Genomic DNA, 19,290 nt, shown 5'->3' on the forward strand with positions numbered 1-19,290 from the left:
TCTCGTTCACATGTGAATTCAAATTTTGGTGATGCTAGTGAGTGGGAAGCCCATAAAGGGATGTTAAGGATGACTCATAACAGCAATTCCAGAGGCACCAGTGAAATGACAATATCACATCCCCTTAACACCTATTAAAGAGAAGAATGTCAGCATCATTTAGTAACCTTCCAATAAAGGACTTTCATTTTGCGTAGCCATGAAGCACATTATGGGCTCATAAAATTGGTAGTATTTTTCATTGTTCTCTTTTGGTTTGTTTCTTTCTTTTTGTCTTTTTGTCTTTTTTTGTCTGTCTGTCTGTCTGTCTGTCTGTCATTTTTGCTTCCCATACCTTATCTTTTCCTCATATGAAAAGCTTTTGTCTGAGTACACCCAGTAAACTATATAGTTCTCTGCATGAGTTCTGCTCATGCTGAACAACTCTCTGTTTCCATGGTTTCCGCTGTTCAAATATTATGTCCACAACGTCCATCATGTTTGACTGGTGTGGTAGACCACTGCTCGGTAGCATTCCTTGGCTGTATACCTCCAAAGGTCACGTAAATAAAAAGGGAAATAATCAATGAAGTTGTGTTCGCAGTAAATGGAGAACTTTAAGTTCTTAAACAGAAACTGTGGGGTATGAAAGTTTTATGATTGTTTTGAAACAAAGAAAAGTTTTTGACATAACATGAATAAGAAATATTTCAGATTCTGCACTATTTATATAATCTATGACGCTTGGCACAGATTAACAAGTGTTCTACTTCCATTGAAGCTCAAGATGCTCTTTGAATAATCTTAAATCATGCTATAGAATGAGCTCAGCATGTTTTACATAAAGGTTTCTATCAAGGTTTGCTCATTTGTTTTCATGAAAGCAAAATAATGATAAACCGAATACTAAAACATTCTGAAATTCATGTTCATTTTTAAATTAAACTCTAACTGTTATGTGATCATATAATATGTATGAAATAGCTGATGTCAGAGTCTGTAAGTTGCACGGAGTGACCCGAGTTTGAATCCCAACACATGCTTACTTTGCATTCCACTCCATTAACCATCATATCAGCAAAAATATATTTTTTTTTAAAATAGAGAAATACATTTTATCAATATTTATTTATATTCAATTATATACATTTATAGTAATATAAGTAACTTATTTTTTTTATTGTTTATTTACTTTTACTATTTTATTATAATTATTTTGTTTAGTCTGGCAAAATAGAAGCAAAACAGAAGCATTTTCACTAGTGGTCTCAGATGTTTGGACCACACTGTATGCAATAAAGTAGGACTAACAGATGAAATCTTACATGGGGAGCTCGTGATCAGAATCACAAGCATAATATAATTATTTGAACTTCAAAAGGAAGTACTTGGGCAGCAGATCAGTCTGGTTGCATTGGAATTTTAACAATGGAAAGTATTCTCTGCAAAATTATTGGAAAGGAATATACCGTGTAAATTGGGTCTTTTGGCTTTTTTAATGGATATGTTAATGTTGAAATGTATTAGTATATAATAAGTCGTGAAACAGCTGACGTTGCACTGGCAAAATAGCAAGTATCTGCATAGCAATACATTTTCCATTGTCTTGGAAGTCTCAGTTCAGTGATGCATTAGGTTTGCACAAAAGCAAGAAAATGTTGGGGTTATTACGCATACTTGATTGACTCTGGTAATTACTTTGCATGGTTGTCTAAAATCCCAAAAGCATTTACAGAAGAACAGCAGGTAAATCCAATTGATTTGGTGATGCCAAGTGTAACATTCACGAATCGAAGTTGGTACAATCCCTGTTCATCATGCTGTGGCTTAATGATAATTATCTGTCACGGTAATTTCATGCTCATTAAACGGAAAAATAATAATAACACTAATAAAAATATGTTTAGCATATAGTCTAATAAAAGCCGAGATTCATTTGAAATGGATTGTCATGGGGGTCGCCATGTTGAGATCACATGATCATCTGAATACTACTTCTCGGCAACCCTAATCATGGCTGACCGTGAATAAACCATTTCTGCAATGCTTTTGAATTATGCTACATCCACACCACTAGGTGTCAGTATAAGCCGAAACACTAGGTGTCAGTATAAGTCTCAGGGCCTGTTTACACAACACCGTTTTCAACTAAAAACGTAAAACTTTTTATGCGTTTTGGCCATTCATTTGCCATGCGTTGGAAATAATTTACCATTTACAAACAGCTTTTTGGGTGCCTGAAAACACAAACTTTTGGAAACGTGTTTCAAAGTGCACGTTTTTGAAAACAGTCTCCGTGTAAACGACAAAAATGTGAATCTCTGAAGACGATGACGTTGTGCACAAATGCGGATCACGTGTTGCAGAATACCATCTAGAAGAATACAGTGTTTTTAGTCGTTTTCGTGGATCTGTTTGAATGGAGATCGTTTTGACAATGGTGTCGTCTGTACATGGAAAACTCAAAGGAAAAACGTCTCAGTTTTAACCATATCGATTCGTGTAAACGTACCCTAAGATGACCAGATCAACATAAAAATATAAAAATAAAGAATCTGTGTACATTTTGTATATTTTTTTCATTAATCTCTAGAATTTTTATATACTTTCATGATATTTTAATATCATTCACTTTTTATGCGCAAAAAGGTCTAATTAAGTATTACACTCATTCTGGGCCAATAACACAGCAATTAGCCATTCCTGTCCACCTCCACATTGAGTTGTTGGGCAGGAACATTGTCTTACTTGTATCACTTGGATGCCCCTGCATGCACACACTCATTACTTACCATACCATCACTGAGGGAAATGGGGTAATTTGCAAACCTTTCATTTTGGGTTCTTGGTAATTATACACTATCTTCTGAATGCAGTGTGGACACTTAGTGATGAGTGAATCACCATATGGTTTCACCAAGTGTTAAGTCACTATAACAGATGCCGAACACGTTGTCATCCTTCCCTCAGGATTGGAACTGTGATATTTGTTTGTGTTGTCACTTACCGTATTGCCTCCATCACCCATCTTGTGGAACCAGCTTCATTCTGGGCTCTTGCGGATGTCTCAGTAAAACTTGTGAAAGAAAAGTCAGTGCTTGGCTGGGCTGTGTTTGTTGATGTATTAGACTATGATTAATTAGGGCTGCTGTCATTTGTGTCTTTAGCCTGGTTACTGGGAAAGAGATAGAAGCAGGAAGTACGCTACAAAAAAGGGCTTTGGTTTATTGACAAAGGCAAGTAGCTCACAGGCTTGGATGTTGCTGAAAACTGTAGATTCAGTTTCGAAAGAAATTCTACACTGCAGTCATCTTTCGATCTTCACACATGAAAAACTTCAATTGACCCCTGCCAAGCCAACCCCAGCCATGATTTTATCCAACATTCATGGCTCTTTGTCATCTTCACATGTCAAAAACTGGATTAGAGTCTAGATGACAGCTACAGTGGGATGGTTTCTTCTTGTCTTCTTATTTTAAGTGGCTAAACTACATTTCTTCACCATATGAAACATGCATACGTTTACAAAGAGAGGTTTATTTTTTACTATACTTCTAGGCGGGAAAACACTACATGACTTTTGTACAGGTTTCTTTTTTTTTTGCCCTGTTTTACAGTCTGAGGAGAGCCAGTCTGCATATATTAGGCGCAGTTGAAAATCGCATATATGATGGGCACAGACTCTTTTTTCTTCCAATTTCTTCCAGTTGGAGGATGTCAAACATGTATGATATTTAAAGAACAAACTTTGCATTCATTTGTCGTATGTCTCCTAGAAACAAGGCGCTGGTTTCTGAGTGAGTTTGCATAACCATTTACAAGGTTGGCACGTGCATTATGCCTAGTGTTTTAACATCTGTCCCAATTTTAAAAGTCATACTGTATTCCAACCTTATCTCTGACATGTAAATGATGTTACTGAGCAATTACTTAAAGGGCCAGTTCACCCAAAACAAATTTTTATTTTTATTTTAAATATACATAAGACTTTCATGATCTTTGGAACACAAATGAGGATCGTTTCAATGAAATCTGAGATATTTATGTTCCTCCAAGTTTATTCACCCAAAACTCTGATGGTTCAAAACATTCATAAAGATATCTTAAAATTAATCAATATAAATCAAGTTGTTTAAATTCAAGTCTTCTGAAGAGACACAATCACTTTATATGATGAGCATATTTAAATTAGGCTTTTATTCATATATAAACATTGATCAGTGAACAACAATGTATATTTTAAATTTGGTTACAATGAGGTTCATGCAGTTCAAACCACTGAAGTTCTCTGAGCTTCTCTTTATGTTCACTGATCAATGTTTATATCGCTGTGTCCGAATATGCTCACCAAGTGTTGGGGGAAATGATTTGTTAAAAGTAATGCATTACAATATTGCGTTGCTCCAAAAGTAAAATTGCGTTACTAATTTACTTTTTATGGAAAGTACTGTTACATTATATTAAATCTGTAACATTACTTTTGCATGACTTAATCTCACATGGGGTGGGTTTGCTTGGTGTTTTTTTGTTTTGTTTTATAAATAAAACAAAGTTCTATTTTTGGCAAATATAAAGGCCCTTTCACACCTAAAGTGAAATGGATAAGCCTCAGGCTGAAAGAAATGCAAATTCACACCTGTACAGTAGAGGGCGCGGTTCAGAAAAAAAACTTTCAGCAGCTCTGCCAATAAAATAAAAATGTTATTAAATACAATAAATCCTTATCTTAAGTCAAATAAGCAAGCTGACATTCAGTATAATCTATATCTTTTATTAAGAATACAAATGTAATTTACATATTTTAGTTTGTCAAGTGATTTAAATCGTCGTTTTGATTAATGCGCATATGCAAACGTGCTCTACGCAAGAACGAGCCTGATTGAATCTGGAAATAAAGCAAAATAATTGAGAAAAATTAGAAATAGTCCTCAGATGCCATGTCTGTAATTTATAGCAAAACATCTATCTCAAACTGTTTCATTAAAATAAGTTATTACTCCACCACCTGCGTGACGTCACAAACCAACGTGGTTGAACGACCAATTTGCGACAATATGGTTTCGGGAAACAGTCGTGACTAGCTTGATTTCTCCAACAATGCATCGTACTATGGTGGTAAAGTAGCGAGTTATGTCGTTGTTCGGGAAACGCAGCCCAGGATAGAAGAATAGGATGCAGGAGAAGAAAGTTCAACATGCTTACTTCAGCATTAAAAACACAAATTTGATGTTTATCTAAAGTAAATTTTGCTTATTTGTATGGTTGAAGAAGTAGATCATCGAAGGTCAGCAGCAAAAACATTGGTTAATAAAGTGAGATTAAATACATAAAGTATATTTGTGCAATTTTTTATTTTTTATATATATTTTTTTAGTTTTAGTTTTAGTATATTTAACTATTGCATTTGTGTGCGTAATATTCCGAGATTGCATCTCACAGTTTTTATTCATTTTGATAATAATACTGAATCTGTTTGTTTTTTTGCAAGTGGGAAAATAGTATTTATTTGCTCACATTTACTCTAGAACTATAATAAGCATCATGTTTACACAAGCGCACACATTGTGCACAAATGGAAAAACAAGTAATTTCAAAGTAATGTGTTACTTTACAAGTAACTTGAAAAAAGTTCATTGTAATGCGTTACCCCCCAACACTGATGCCTACTATGTGAAAAACAGTATGTGAGCCGAGAAGTATGTCCAAATTAATAGTATTCATAAAACAGTGGCGAAAAGTACCCGGTCGGATTACCTTCTTCCGGCGAGATTCTGAAGTGTGCATCGATGGACACTTTGCTATCCCATGAAGACACAGGAGAGGAGTTGTGAATGCCACTGAAGCTGACTCCGTAGGTTTCATGACAATGACAACATGGCGGCTGTAGTACATCCGAATTTCATTCATACTACACACATGCATATATAAAACATACTTTTTAAACAGTCGCGAACTAAAGGTGTGAATAAAGGCCTAAATCATATCTGTTCTCCAGGGATTGTTTCTCTTCAGAAGACTTGGATTAAACCACTCGATTAATATGGATTTATTTTACGATCTCTTTATGAACCATCAGAGTTTTGACTGAATACTTTCCAAAATCACTCAGATTTCATTCAAAACATCTTCATTTGTGTTCAGAAGACAATGAAAGTCTTCTGGATTTGGAACAACACGAGGGTGTGAGTAAATGAAGAATTTGCCATTCTGGTCGAAATTGTTTAAATCAAGAACTAGTGAATTTCTCCATTCGCTTTGTCCTCGTTGCTTTCATTCGTCTGGACATTTTGTGCTTTTTGTCAACTCAGATCTATCACAGGCTGCCTGCACTTTGCCAGGAAAATCTTCAATCTATTTGACAAACAGATTACTCATAATGATAGACAGAGGGCATCTCATTCACATAGTTAATTTAAAGATCCATCAATTTTACATACATACAGTCAGATGCATTCCACGACAAGAGTGCAATTTGTTGTCCCTTTACTTAAAAAAGAGGCACAAATCCCATGCTTTTTTTTTTTAATAAACCATTATCATAAAACATAAAATGAACCTATAGTTTAACCACAGACCACATTTCTGTCTGCCCCTTAAAATAAACTATATTCAACAGATGGTGATCAATATAAATCTAAAAAAAGTGGGGAAAACACATTGTTTAAGCACCGAATCTCTACCCTACTTGTGTAAAATGCAGTGTACATCATACATAATTGCTCTATGAACCCTTTCCTGATCCTTCTCACTCCCGTTGCATTTAATTCCCCCACTGTTCCTTTCTCTGCTTCCAGCTTCCTGTCTGTCTCTTATACTTCATCCCGTTTTGTTCTCATCTCTCTCCGTCGAGCCTCTCATCTCTCCAGATGTCTCTTTAGTCCTATCTCACACGCTCGCTCAAAATGTCCTCATCCAAACTTTCTGATTAAGACACACATTTTCCAGATCCACCCTCCCTGCTCTTGTTGTCCACGACAGCGACAGACGTTTTTTTAAAATTATATAAAGACATGGCACATCTACACAGCATACATATTCATGGGTGACTCTTCTTGCGCGAGTGCATGGGAGAATCAGGCTTCTGGTAAATGATGTTCAGAGCAATCTGTGCTGCTTTGGCTCCAGTTCAGGCCCTCCAAGCAACTGTTCTAGCTTTCCAGACTGACTGCTAAAAATGTAAACACGGAAATGCTGAAAATGTTGATGTTTTTCCAACAGTTTTTGCTTGTAACAGCCAACAGTTTACTTCCAAAGAATTCAAATTTGACAATCAGTCACACCACTCTAAGCTGTGTTGCAAATATACTCGGCAATTTCTGCAATTTATCCACAACCCTGGTTGTTTTGCCTTCAGTTCCGCCACATCCCAAGGGGGCTCTATTGGATTGAGATCTGACTGTGGAGGAGTAGGAGTGTAGTGAACTCCGTGTCATGTTCAAAACCAGTTTGAGATGATTTGAGCTTTGTGACATCCTAATGCTATCTCATGACCAATTCGTACGAGTGAGTAAATGGTGGCTAATTCACACCAAATTCGATGATTTACTAGACAGGGCAAATTAGCGTGAGAGCGCCATTCCAAAACAGCGCCGATGGGAGTGGTAAGGTCTGTGCGTGATCTACTGATGACACACAAATTAAGGAACACAGATGCAGTCAGATCATTTCCATAATGACCAAAGCAATCTACATCCTGAAGATGTAGATATGTGATAATAATATATTGCTTTATAATATAACACATATGACAACACTACTTGTGATATGTGACATATGTGTATATATTACATTTATATATGGGTACCTAATAAAGTGGCCGGAGTGTGTGTGTGTGTGTGTGTGTGTGTGTGTGTGTGTGTGTGTGTGTGTGTGTGTGTGTGTGTGTGTGTGTGTGTGTGTGCGTGCGTGCGTGCGTGCGTGCGTGCGTGTGCGTGTGCGTGCGTGTGCGTGTGTGCGTGCAAACTTTAACCTTATATTCAATGTTTTTGATTGTTTATTTGTGTTTGTTTTTATTTACAATTATCATGATTTATTAATTCCTAAATATAATTTCCTTTTTTGGGGTGGGGGTTGTTCCATATGACATTTTACAATCGAACTAACCTTTCATTATCATAAAAATGTTATCTGATGCATATGGGTCTCACCACATGACTTTTATTTTGCTAAATAGTGTGTGAAAAAGTGTCTGAAATATTAATAAACAGCAAAGCAATTATGTTAAAATATTGTTGTTGTTTTTTTTCTAAGAAATAATAATAAATTATAATGTTAAACCACAAAATAATTTTGATAAAAATGTTTTTTTCTATATTATCATTTCACGAGTTCACACTCACAAATAAGTCAGATGGAATAAATGGTATGCATATTTGGTGTGCTGTCCGAGGAGAGGGCTCCGGGCTCGGTATTCGGCCCGAACCCAGAGTACTCCCCCCTTATTGCTGGTTTAGGAAGTAACCAGGCGAGTGTGAGGAGACGGGGTGGTGGAGGGATGCTGAAAAACTGTCGAGGAACGTTGGTGAGTCGAATGAGTATTTATATAGGTCTCCACTCATGCTGATTGGATAGAAATGTTGATTACTGATTGTTGACAGCTGGTTGGAATGATGTGATAATTGGATCAATTATTTGAACGTGCTCCTCCCGAACTTTGTTTATAAAACATCATATCAGGACAGTTCACCCTGATATTCTGTATTTTATGCAACCAGAAAAAAAAGAAAAAAAAATTAATTCCGAGATCTACAACATGCTCATCATAGAAGAGTTTTTGTATGTATGAATGTTTTTTTTTATATATGAATTAATAAAACCAGAACAAATATGCCCTTGTGCTTGATCTCCTTCACAATTAATTAATGCTTATGATTATTTATACTAAACTTTTTTGATATTCAGTCAATACAGGAGCTCCTTGGCCTTACAGAATTATTCATACCATCTTTTCTTTATTCTTTTCCCATTTTGACACATTTAAATGACAATAGAATCACTAGTAAATCTATTCCTTGCAGATTTTCTCTCTGATAGCAAAGACACTGCTGAGGCCGAGTGCTGTCCTAAAAGAGCTATTCTCAGTTGATTATGATACAGTTGTTAGACATGATGATATGTGGTGCGTGATGAGGCTGTGACTGAACACACTTTGTATTTCCTGTTTGATTGTCAATGCCAAAAAAACAAACCTCCCTCCTCCCATCCATTCCCAGCCATGGTCCTGCTAATCCGTTTTCAAATGTAATAGTCACATAGAATTTCCATGGATGAAAATGTGGGTCAGGGGTAAGACTGGAGGAGAAAGGACATACTGCACTGCTGTCATATCAGAATGAAGACATTTTTTTTAACAAAATGGTCAAACTGTGAAATGCTAAATGGATTATCTCTTGTTTACAGAATCACACAGTTTTTTAAAAGACGCCCCTATGGGTTTTATGATTTATGTGTGTGTGGGTGCATTTAATGTTGTTTTTTGAATGGCATGATTTAAGATTAGTGCAGAGGAAAGTAGGTTACAGAGAGGGTAATAAGGGACTTCCTAAGAGGAAGTTTAACTTGTTGAACTTGTTGAACTTCTCCAGTCTTATCATGTGAAGGACATGAATAGATCATTTGAACAATGTTGCTGCTTAACAGAAATAATTTTGCTTCATTAAAGTCACCATGAAAACACTATTGAATTGACAATTCTTGTTATGGAATATTGAAGTTTTTGTTATAAATGATTATTGATTATTATAAATGAACATTTAAAAAAAAAGTGTCCTCTTAATCTTTAATCAAATTAACTTTCGTGTTGATGTGTTTACTGGTGTGAGGGCGGGATAACCTGTCACTCACATGAGATCACACATTAGATGTTACATTTAGATGTTAAATCCACTATTGTTTTATATAGAATTGTTGTTTATACAGTTTTTAATGTAATTACATCAGAAGCAACTGTACAGAAAATGAAGAGTAATCCCTTTACTTTTTCCAAGTAAAACTAAATAAATTACAGTAATTAATTGCTTAGTAGTGCATTATACCCAACACTGTTATAAAGTGTTGGGTGTACAAATCTGCTATATAAAGATATGACTAAAATAGTATAAGTAGTCTGCTATTTCAAATTCAGATATTGTCTTTATTAGTGTGTTGATAATAAATTATTTGATCAACCGATTTGTTCAAGAACACTGATTTTGCACTGAGACACCAAAAGACACTGCAGTGTGCATTGTTTATAGATGTGAAACGGTTCTGCTGTGAGTGCATGTGGAACTATTTTAGTTGGCGGAGCAAAAATAGACAAATTAGTCTAAATGATGATAGTGTCTGAAATGTCGTGCTGATAACTCAAAACAACAGTTTTGCTGTGTGATATTGCTTATTTGTAAAGTGCAGCAGTGCCTGTCCGTCCAGTGGCATTGGTTCTGGAAGCATTTTTTCATTTTTCCCATAGGGATTTCAAAAAAGTTTTGATAAAGAGTAACAAGCCATGAACCAAACCAACCAGCTAAACGAGGTGAATCACAAAATTACAAACTTTGATTTGAAGCAAAGAAAGTATTTGAAAATTGCGAAAATTTAGTATTGAGAAAAACACAAAATTCACAGCTTTAATGAGGGAATATAATTAAAACGGTGGATAAATGTAAAATAGTAATTTCAGATGTACCGGTATATGGAAACAGTTTTTTTAAGTTTATTGAAAAGTATGCGTATGTACAGAAATATGTAAGTGGAGTATGGATGTTGACTCGATTTGCTTGTTTCGATTCTCTGATTGGTCAATATTTCTTTGCAGAATCATGATTGATGTTTTTCACCAGAAATTCCGCTTTTAAGTGTTTATTTCAATAATGTGGTCTGATGTCTTTAACAAAAGCATATACCATAGATTGACAACTTCATAGCTTATATAGGTAGGTCTGTCTGCAAAGTATAAGCATGAAACGGCTTTTTATTTTTTCTTCCCTATTGTGACGTATATCTGAGAGAAACGGCTTCTTGAACAAGAAAAAATGTAGTCAATGACTTGATTTTGTCCATCGGGAATCGATTGGATGGTTGGATCATTGTGGTTTGCTATTGCTGATGTCATGTGAGTGACAGGTTGTCCTTGTGTATCCGTCTTGTCTCAATTGCTAACTGTTTCTTTGCGGAAGCTTTGTGTTTAGTTAGATAATAAAATCTTTCAACTCAAATCAACATTTTGTTTCCAATTATTTTCTTATGTGGCAAGCAGCCATGTGATAAGCGAGAGCGTGGAATACCGTAAATTAAGCCCTGCTTTATGTCTAGGTCGTGATTACACGTCCTGATCACCGGCTGGATGCATAAGTATCCACTTTACATACTGTATAAACTTTTAATGGTGGAGACTGAGTGTGTTTTATTATGCATATCACAAACAACACTAAAAACTTCGGGAAGTTTTCTTTGTGTTCCATTCAGGCGTGAGATTCTGTCGCATGGCCTTAAAGATCTGCCTCACTGTCCCAAATACATATTTGGATTCAGAGATAAATGCAGCTCATTTATTTTATTTTGCAAATTGAGTGTGGGCTCTGGATGCGAAGACGTGTTTGCCTGTCTTCTTACATCTACCCAACGCTGCCAGACTCTTACACAACTACTAATTAGAGTTTGTTGTTTAAAAAGTAGGTCTTAAGTTTCACAAACTTTCCAGTCCCTGCATTAACCAGACTATGTGTCTGAAGTGTTTTTCTGAATTTCGCCAGCAACTCTTTTTTTAAATTTTTTTTATGAAAGGTGTTCTTAGACAGCCCAACGCTTTGGGAAATATGTTAATTCCCCTGGAATAACATTTCCATATTTGTAGATGAATGATTTCAATTTCTCTGCAAGTCAAAGCAATGCAATCAAGAGTTTGAGGCTCTGCCGGAGCATGACCTTGCGGGTAGGTTCTTAAGGAAAAGTGAAGGCTATTAATCCATACAAAATTATTTACACACTTCATATGGAGACCACATCAATTATTAAATGCAGCATCTTCCTGCAATTAACAGAAATGAATCTCCGTCTCTGTTTGAGTTCAGAGTCTGTGGTCTGCCTCTTATCTTGTAAAATACACATAATATTAAGACCTTTTTCCCCCTGTTTTACATTCCACCGTTTTTAAAGTGCTGTCTTGATGAAAAGAAAAGAAAAAAGGCAATTAATATCAAAGAAGCTGAACCTGCATTTTAAGTATTAAACTCAGTCCAGTATTAATCCTCAATCCCATTGTGTTCAGAAACATCACTATTCCTAATGCAATCATGCCTGTGAATATTAATTTATTGAAAAGGATTTGAAGGGTGTCAAATTGACCTTAAGGGAGACTGTTAAGGGAGATTATCCAACCGTATCAACACACATCTGCCAAAGCGCCAATTAATCTCATATTCTATACTGTTCATCAAAACATCTGCCTTGGCAATTGAATGCAAATTTCCTCTCTATAAATTATCTGTAGTTTCTTGTATATTTGCATTATAATATGTCATAATACAAGTCCATTTCACATGTTTGCAGACACAAAACTAATAAAAACAAGAATCTGCAGACAATTTTGTCTTGGAGAAGAAGTTTTGAAATGCCTGGTTATCATAAAGCCCTTTCCATTAGAAAACCCAAATTTAATTTTCATAATTTTCAATGCAGTGTCCCACGATAAAAATCTGTTTATCTGTATAAAGCACCATCAGTTTTCTCTAACAGCAATGAGTCAGTTGGCACACACAGCTCAGCGGTTTTATTTTTAAAGAGCAGTGGAAAACCAACAGCATTACACTGAAGAAAGAGGAGTCAAGGAGGCAAAAGGGATACAGTTACCAGGATCCTGTCCGTTGCAAAGCTTTTTAATTTGCAGCCCGGATGCAATGTCCTGACACATATGAAAAAAAGTCATACCAAAAAACAAACAAACAAACAAAAAAAAAAAAAGTAGCATACAGTAGAATTTTCAATTGTATTGTAGCTAAAACTGAACGCTTAATGTCTGTTTTCCCCTTAGGGCAAAACAAAGCAAAAAAGGGAAATATATATAAGGGGAAAACATAGGAAATAGGATAAATAAATACAAAATAATTCACATAATAATTTACAGCTCTCAGCTTAGATTTGCCTCATTTGTCTCAAAGTTATTTGTTCAAAATGAACTGCAATGAAAATTATTCTTTTGAAATAAACTCTGGTTTAAGAAGAATACGAAATGAGTTTAGCAGCAAAACATGTAAAAGCATTGGCACGAGAAGTAGCTGAATCATAGCAATGGCAGATATGGCAAACCAGCCATATTTATCAAGCACATACATATATAGTTGAACTGGTGCCAGTGGAATCAGTGGAGGAATGTGAACTCACACACCATCACGTATGCAAAGAAACCTCCACACAACAACATTCGCACACCCTCTCACACACAGCATACATTTCCAAACATACACGGCAGTCAGACACAACACATACCATACTCTCTCTCTCACACACACACACACACATGGGGATCATTAGCAAAAAAGACAATGACCAAAGAAATAGAAAGCATCACTGCTATCAGCCCTTAGTCCCAAAGTATCACCCTGCTGAATGCTCAGACATTTAGGGTGCAGTAGATCAGTGTACACCAACAAATAATCATTTGTTCTTTTATACAAAGAAAAGTGCTGAACCACGTCAGAAAGAGCACCTCCAGTGAAATCAGGAGGTTTGTGTCATCTGACACAGTCATTAAAGTCCAAAGTGTTTTTTTTTTTGTTTTTTTGTTTTTTTGATGACGCAAAGAGTCTTATCATATAAAAAAATGACCTTTTGTCATAATACATATCAAAAGTTCCTGTAATAAACATTTTGCTATCTTAAAGCCTATTGGCAACCAGTCCAAGATGGGAAAATTGAGAGCTTTCCCACATCCATGACAGGTGTTCTGTATTCACAGAGCTTTTCTGCATCAAAGCATAGCTGGAAATCTCCCCAATGGCACTGCACTTGTTTAGGGTGGGGGGGGGGGGGATCTTTAACTAGAAGCCGTAATGTTCAATCGGAGAAACTTGCGTCAGCTCATTTCATACACATTGCCCCTGGCAAGGATTTCCACGAGTATTTTGTGTCTTTCAGCTTTGTTCTGCAGAAGTATAGCTGTGTAGGCATCAGGTAGACCAATCAGCATGGAAAAGCTGTACGTAAAGATTAGGAATGGTGTACCTTTGAAATCCTTAGAGAAATCCGCGTTTGCAGTACCCCCAAGGCCTTGTGTTCTTAGAAAGGGGGGAAAAATGCAATAACCTTCTTATTGAACTCCATGAGCTGTGGCCTGTCCTCGCAGGTGTGCGATAGTCTACTTAAATTATTTTCTTTTAAGCCTTGATTTGTCAATGTCTGTAGATATTTTTGGATTAGTCCCATTTATAGCACGAATCCCGGAATTCAAAGCCTGGGGCGGTAACCTGGCCAAAATAGAGTCATTTGAGTCGCATGGTATCCCAGGCAGCACAAAAAGCCCTTCGTAACAGCACTGTTATTGTGCTTCTTTTAGTCCATGTTCTGAATAGCTGGATATTTGTTGTCTGAGGAGGCAATCCACCTCAGGAGCTTCAGAAGAATGTGCCTTTGGTGTTCTTGCAGAGAATCTTTTTGAAGGCTCTGCGGAAGTCTTTGTTGAAGATGGTGTAGATGACGGGGTTGAGGCAGCTGTTGCAGTAGCCGATCCAGAAGAAGAATTTAAAGAGTGGGTCTGGCAGGGCACATGTCTCTGGGCACACAGCCTGTAGGCTGTACGAGAAGAAGAAGGGGAACCAGCAGATGACAAAGACGCCAATTACCACCGCCAACACAAAGGTGAAGCGTTTCTCTCGGTTCGCCATTGCTTTGCGCCGTGCTGAGCTGGGCGTTCCTTCCTGCTTTGTCTTCCGGGTCACCAGCTTGGCGCCTTTGGCGGTGGCGATCATGTCTCTGTATTTCTGGATAGTGGCGGGGGAATGGATGCCACTAGGCGTCACGCTCGGAGTGCAAGGGACCTCTAACCCCCTCCCACCTTGCTCTGTGTCCGAGTCAGAGCTCATGCTCTCTCCGTTATTGTTGTCAGGCGGTTTCTTGGTCTTCTTCACTTTTTTCCCATGTTTAGGTTTCTTAGGAGCCACTTCAGATGAATTCGAAGGAGACGGGGAGGGACACGGTGTGGTTGGTGTCAGGGCTGTCGTAGGTGCTTGCAAAAGGTTGTTGGCAATCGGGGTGGTCTCCGCCTGCTGGACGGACTCCACTTGGGACACAGCCAGAGTTGGAGGCCTAGGGTTTTTATGCAGGGTAGCAGGCGTTTCATCTCCTCTTCCGTTTTGCAGACCCTCCTTGTGCTGAGACGTTGCGGCATTGGCTGGGACCTCTTTGCGGGGCTCCCCTGGTGGACACCGCGTGCGCTGCTTGGCAATCTGGTAGATCCTTATGTAGACTAAGATCATAATCAGACAAGGAGCAAAGAAGGAACCGATAGTAGAGTACAGGATGTACCAGCGCTCATCATTGAGCTGACACTGTGGCAGCCCATCTGAATCGACACCTCCTTTATTCTTGTTCATTGAGAGTAACGGTGGAAAGGAGATGACTGCTGATATCAGCCACACCACCAAAATTGCACATTTGATGCGTTTGGGCGTCCGCTTTGCGCCGTATGTGACGGCGCGTGAGATAGACAAGTAGCGGTCTAGACTGATGGCGCACAGGTGTACTATAGAGGAAGTGCAGAACAACACATCCAACGCCAGGTAAATCTCACACCATACGGTACGGAAATACCAGTATCCCATCAGTTCATTCGCCAGGGAAAATGGGATGATGAGGGTGGCTACCAAGATGTCTGCAGCCGCAAGTGAGACCAAGAAGAGATTCTGGGGTCCTCTAAGTGAGCGGCTGGTTAAAACAGCGATGATGACAAAAATGTTGCCCACAATTGTAAAAAGAATCATCAATGTGATGGCCGTTGCAAAGATCGCTGTGGCTTCTGGAGAGTATGGGGCGAGCTTTATCATACTCTGGTTACAAGTGGGTGAAGACGTGCCTCCCGTGCTGTTGATGTTTTGGCCAGGCAGACCTGTGCCTGCAAAGCACACGCTATCCATGACTGCCAATGCCCTGCCACTAAATGTGTGTGTTGACTAATGTTCTCTCTCTAATCCAAATGTGGGTAGAATAATTTGAACAATTTCGTTCAACTGTTTTTTGTCTTTAAGAACTTAGTGGAAGATATTTAGTTAAATATTAAATTAAATAAACTCTTAATGTATAAACCCCCTTACGTATAAACAAATGAATACATCTCTAACTGCAGTAAATATATGGCAGCCATTGTTATGTCACATCTCATCGAGTGTTGGTATTTTATTACTTAGCGTCACATAAAAAAATGGAATAAACGTCATCTGAGTTTTGGAACAGTTATGGAAACATGCGAATTGATTTTAAGGATAATAACCATCAAATAAATTAAATGTCGGATTAAATCTGATGAGTTATTATTTACGGTTGTAATTAACTATAATTTACAAAGGAAATGTGAGGGGAATAAAACCCGCCTAGAACAAATGCAAAAACACGAGTGGCACAGACAGATTAATTGGCAATATAAAAAAAAGATGCGCAATATTGTGCTTTTGTCAATTATTTGGAAAACAGTAATTCAACACAAATATTCAAGTTGAGAATAAAAAAATGGTATAAATTCATAAGCTCTTACAAAACAAATATATTGGAATGCTTAAATGTAGGTTACCCAGATGCACAACCCTCCACGGAGCGCGAGGCTTTAAATATAAATCTCCAGAGAGCAAGCAGCAGCGCGCGGCGATGTGCCAGTTTCCCCTCACAGTTTTCACAAGTTTGCAAAAAGAATTTAAGCGCAACAACTACCCTGATAAATGATGGAGTCTGATGTAGTTGTGTCGTTGTTACATTCCTGAGTGTAGAAAGTCGGCATAATAAAGAATCGGAGGCACGCCACAATGTGTCGGGTATGTCCAAAGCACTAAAAAGAAGTATGCCTGAAAACAGCTTGTCGTCCGTCTCCCTCCGTGTTTCTCCCGTTTTAGTCACAGTATCTCATTCAGCAAGTTAAATGCCTCCTACGTGCCTCGCGCATTACCTCAGTGACAGTTTTAAGTATCGCGCGAGCCGCACTGGCTTCATATCTACGCAGCGGTTCTCCTCAGGACCCCAGTATAAGTGATGTCAGGACGGGCGTCATGAGGCAACTCTTCCCTCCCACATAAAAGCCTGACCTATCATAAAACTCTATTGTAGAGCATAAAACAAATACAGCAGTGTAGTGGGTGCAATTAAAATAATACATTTTGGAGAGGTCAACAATCCAAACAGCTTGTAGTAGGCTATGCAAAATGGATAAAGGTAATGATTTTGTTTAATGATATTTGCATAAGGAAGAGTAGCCTATACAAGATTAATGCTGCAATATATTCGTTTGAGAAGTTTACATAAACTCGACCAACGCAAATCGGATATATTGTAAAGCATCATCATGTAGGCTGTGGAAAATTAAAAGGTTGTTTTGCAGTTTAAGGTGCTTAAACTGCTGAAACACATCATGCTGTTGACTACGTCCAACAAAAAAAGCAACAAATTAAAAAGTAAGTAGACTGTAAAAGCAACAGAGACCTGTCTGAAACGTTTAAAACTTTAATCACAGACTGCGCTCTCGTGCGTAAAAGGACTCGTGACAATCGAGCGCTTCCTCCGCACCGTATTCGCGCTTCATTTCATAAAGATCAAGTGGTTTAATGCTCTCTTCAGATGATAAAGTGCAACATATACCCAATCGCAATTTAGAAGCCCTTCAAGCGTATCCATTAGGATCGGTGATTTTTTTTTGTTTTCTGAATCACCTGTATTACCGTCGTGATTTTTTAGTAAAGAACACAGGACGTTATGTCAAAAGGGTTGAATGAGTTCCTGTATTTCCCGCATGCAAAAAATATATTAGGCTAAATAAATATTTGCACGAAGCAGCATTTCGCACAGAGAGCTCTTCAGTAGATAACTATGTTTTAGATAAATATTTGTCTGTTTTGATGATAGATAGATAGATAGATAGATAGATAGATAGATAGATAGATAGATAGATAGATAGATAGATAGATAGATAGATAGATAGATAGATAGATAGATAGATAGATAGATAGATAGATAGATAGATAGATAGATATTTTGTTCATTTACAAACATGTGGTAAGCGCTGCCCCCTTATGGACAACAAAATACAAGTCTTCAGAAGAATATTTCAATTTGCAGGTGTCTGATTATTTAATAAGTAGTTATTTCTTTATTGTTCCAGCAGATAATGTATTTTGATCGATATTTCATTCATACAAAAGTCCTTGAAGTTATTTCAATGTTGTTACAGGATGAAGTTCACATATAGTCTGTAAAGCCTGTTCTTAGACTAAATTGATTGGCTATCTAAATCTTAACCGGTGTTAAAATTGCCACTGCATGTCAGGTTATTTTTCCATTAATGTCTGTAGGCCATCTACAATTATGACACCCATGAGGATGAAGTTCTCTTTGGAAGCTGCATTTCATTTCCCCCCCCCCCCCCCCATCAAGTTCATGATGTTCCTTCTGGGGAGAAGTGATTTTCTTCTTGATAGACTGATATATCAGAGAGGCCGTTTAATTCGACCCTTGTGGAAAAGAAGTGCGCTTAGTTGTATTGAACATGCACTTGTAGTACTTTAAATCTAATAAAAAAAACTTTACTTAATAATAATATGATATTGATGAAATAAAATGCCACTTAAGTGTACTTAGAGTACACTTTAATGACTGTTTCCTAAAACGCTTTTAAAAGTGCACTTTAAAATAACGTCACATTAAAAGTTGTACCTTAAATTACGTTTTGAATCATAATGTTTTAATAATCTTTTGTCATGCTTAAAATAAGTACACTTGTTGATGTGAATGTGATGATATAATATACTAAAACACATGCAAAGTTGATTTTAATTTTAAATGTAGTGCTATTCATTATTCAATTTACAGTAAAGATATTTTATATGTACTAAATTGCAACTTCATCATTACAAATGTGTAATAACAAATATATTTAAATACATGACATACAAGTTTCAATAGAAATTACATTAAATTTGAGTTCACCATATTGTCACATTCGACAGTACATGGGCTATTCAATTATGCAATGAAATTACATATAAAGATGTACTTAAGTCCTACCACTGTAAAGAATAATAATAACAAAACCTGCCTTTAACATTCAAGTTGATTGTACTTAAAAATGTAAGTCATTTCAAC

The 19,290-nt window shown here is 37.1% G+C and overlaps 1 protein-coding gene across 1 annotated transcript; it reads right to left on the reverse strand.

Moving 5' to 3' along the window:
- Positions 1–12,531: 12,531 nt before the first annotated feature.
- adra2b (adrenoceptor alpha 2B) lies at positions 12,532–17,154 on the reverse strand. The gene has a single exon (XM_079637050.1). The coding sequence runs from the start codon at positions 16,083–16,085 to the stop codon at positions 14,568–14,570; it is 1,518 nt and encodes a 505-aa protein (XP_079493176.1). The 5' UTR covers positions 16,086–17,154; the 3' UTR covers positions 12,532–14,567.
- Between the last annotated feature and the right edge of the window lie 2,136 nt (positions 17,155–19,290).

The sequence above is a fragment of the Phoxinus phoxinus genome (assembly GCF_949152265.1).
Source record: "Phoxinus phoxinus genome assembly, chromosome: 15".
Classification (NCBI taxonomy): Eukaryota; Metazoa; Chordata; class Actinopteri; order Cypriniformes; family Leuciscidae; genus Phoxinus; species Phoxinus phoxinus.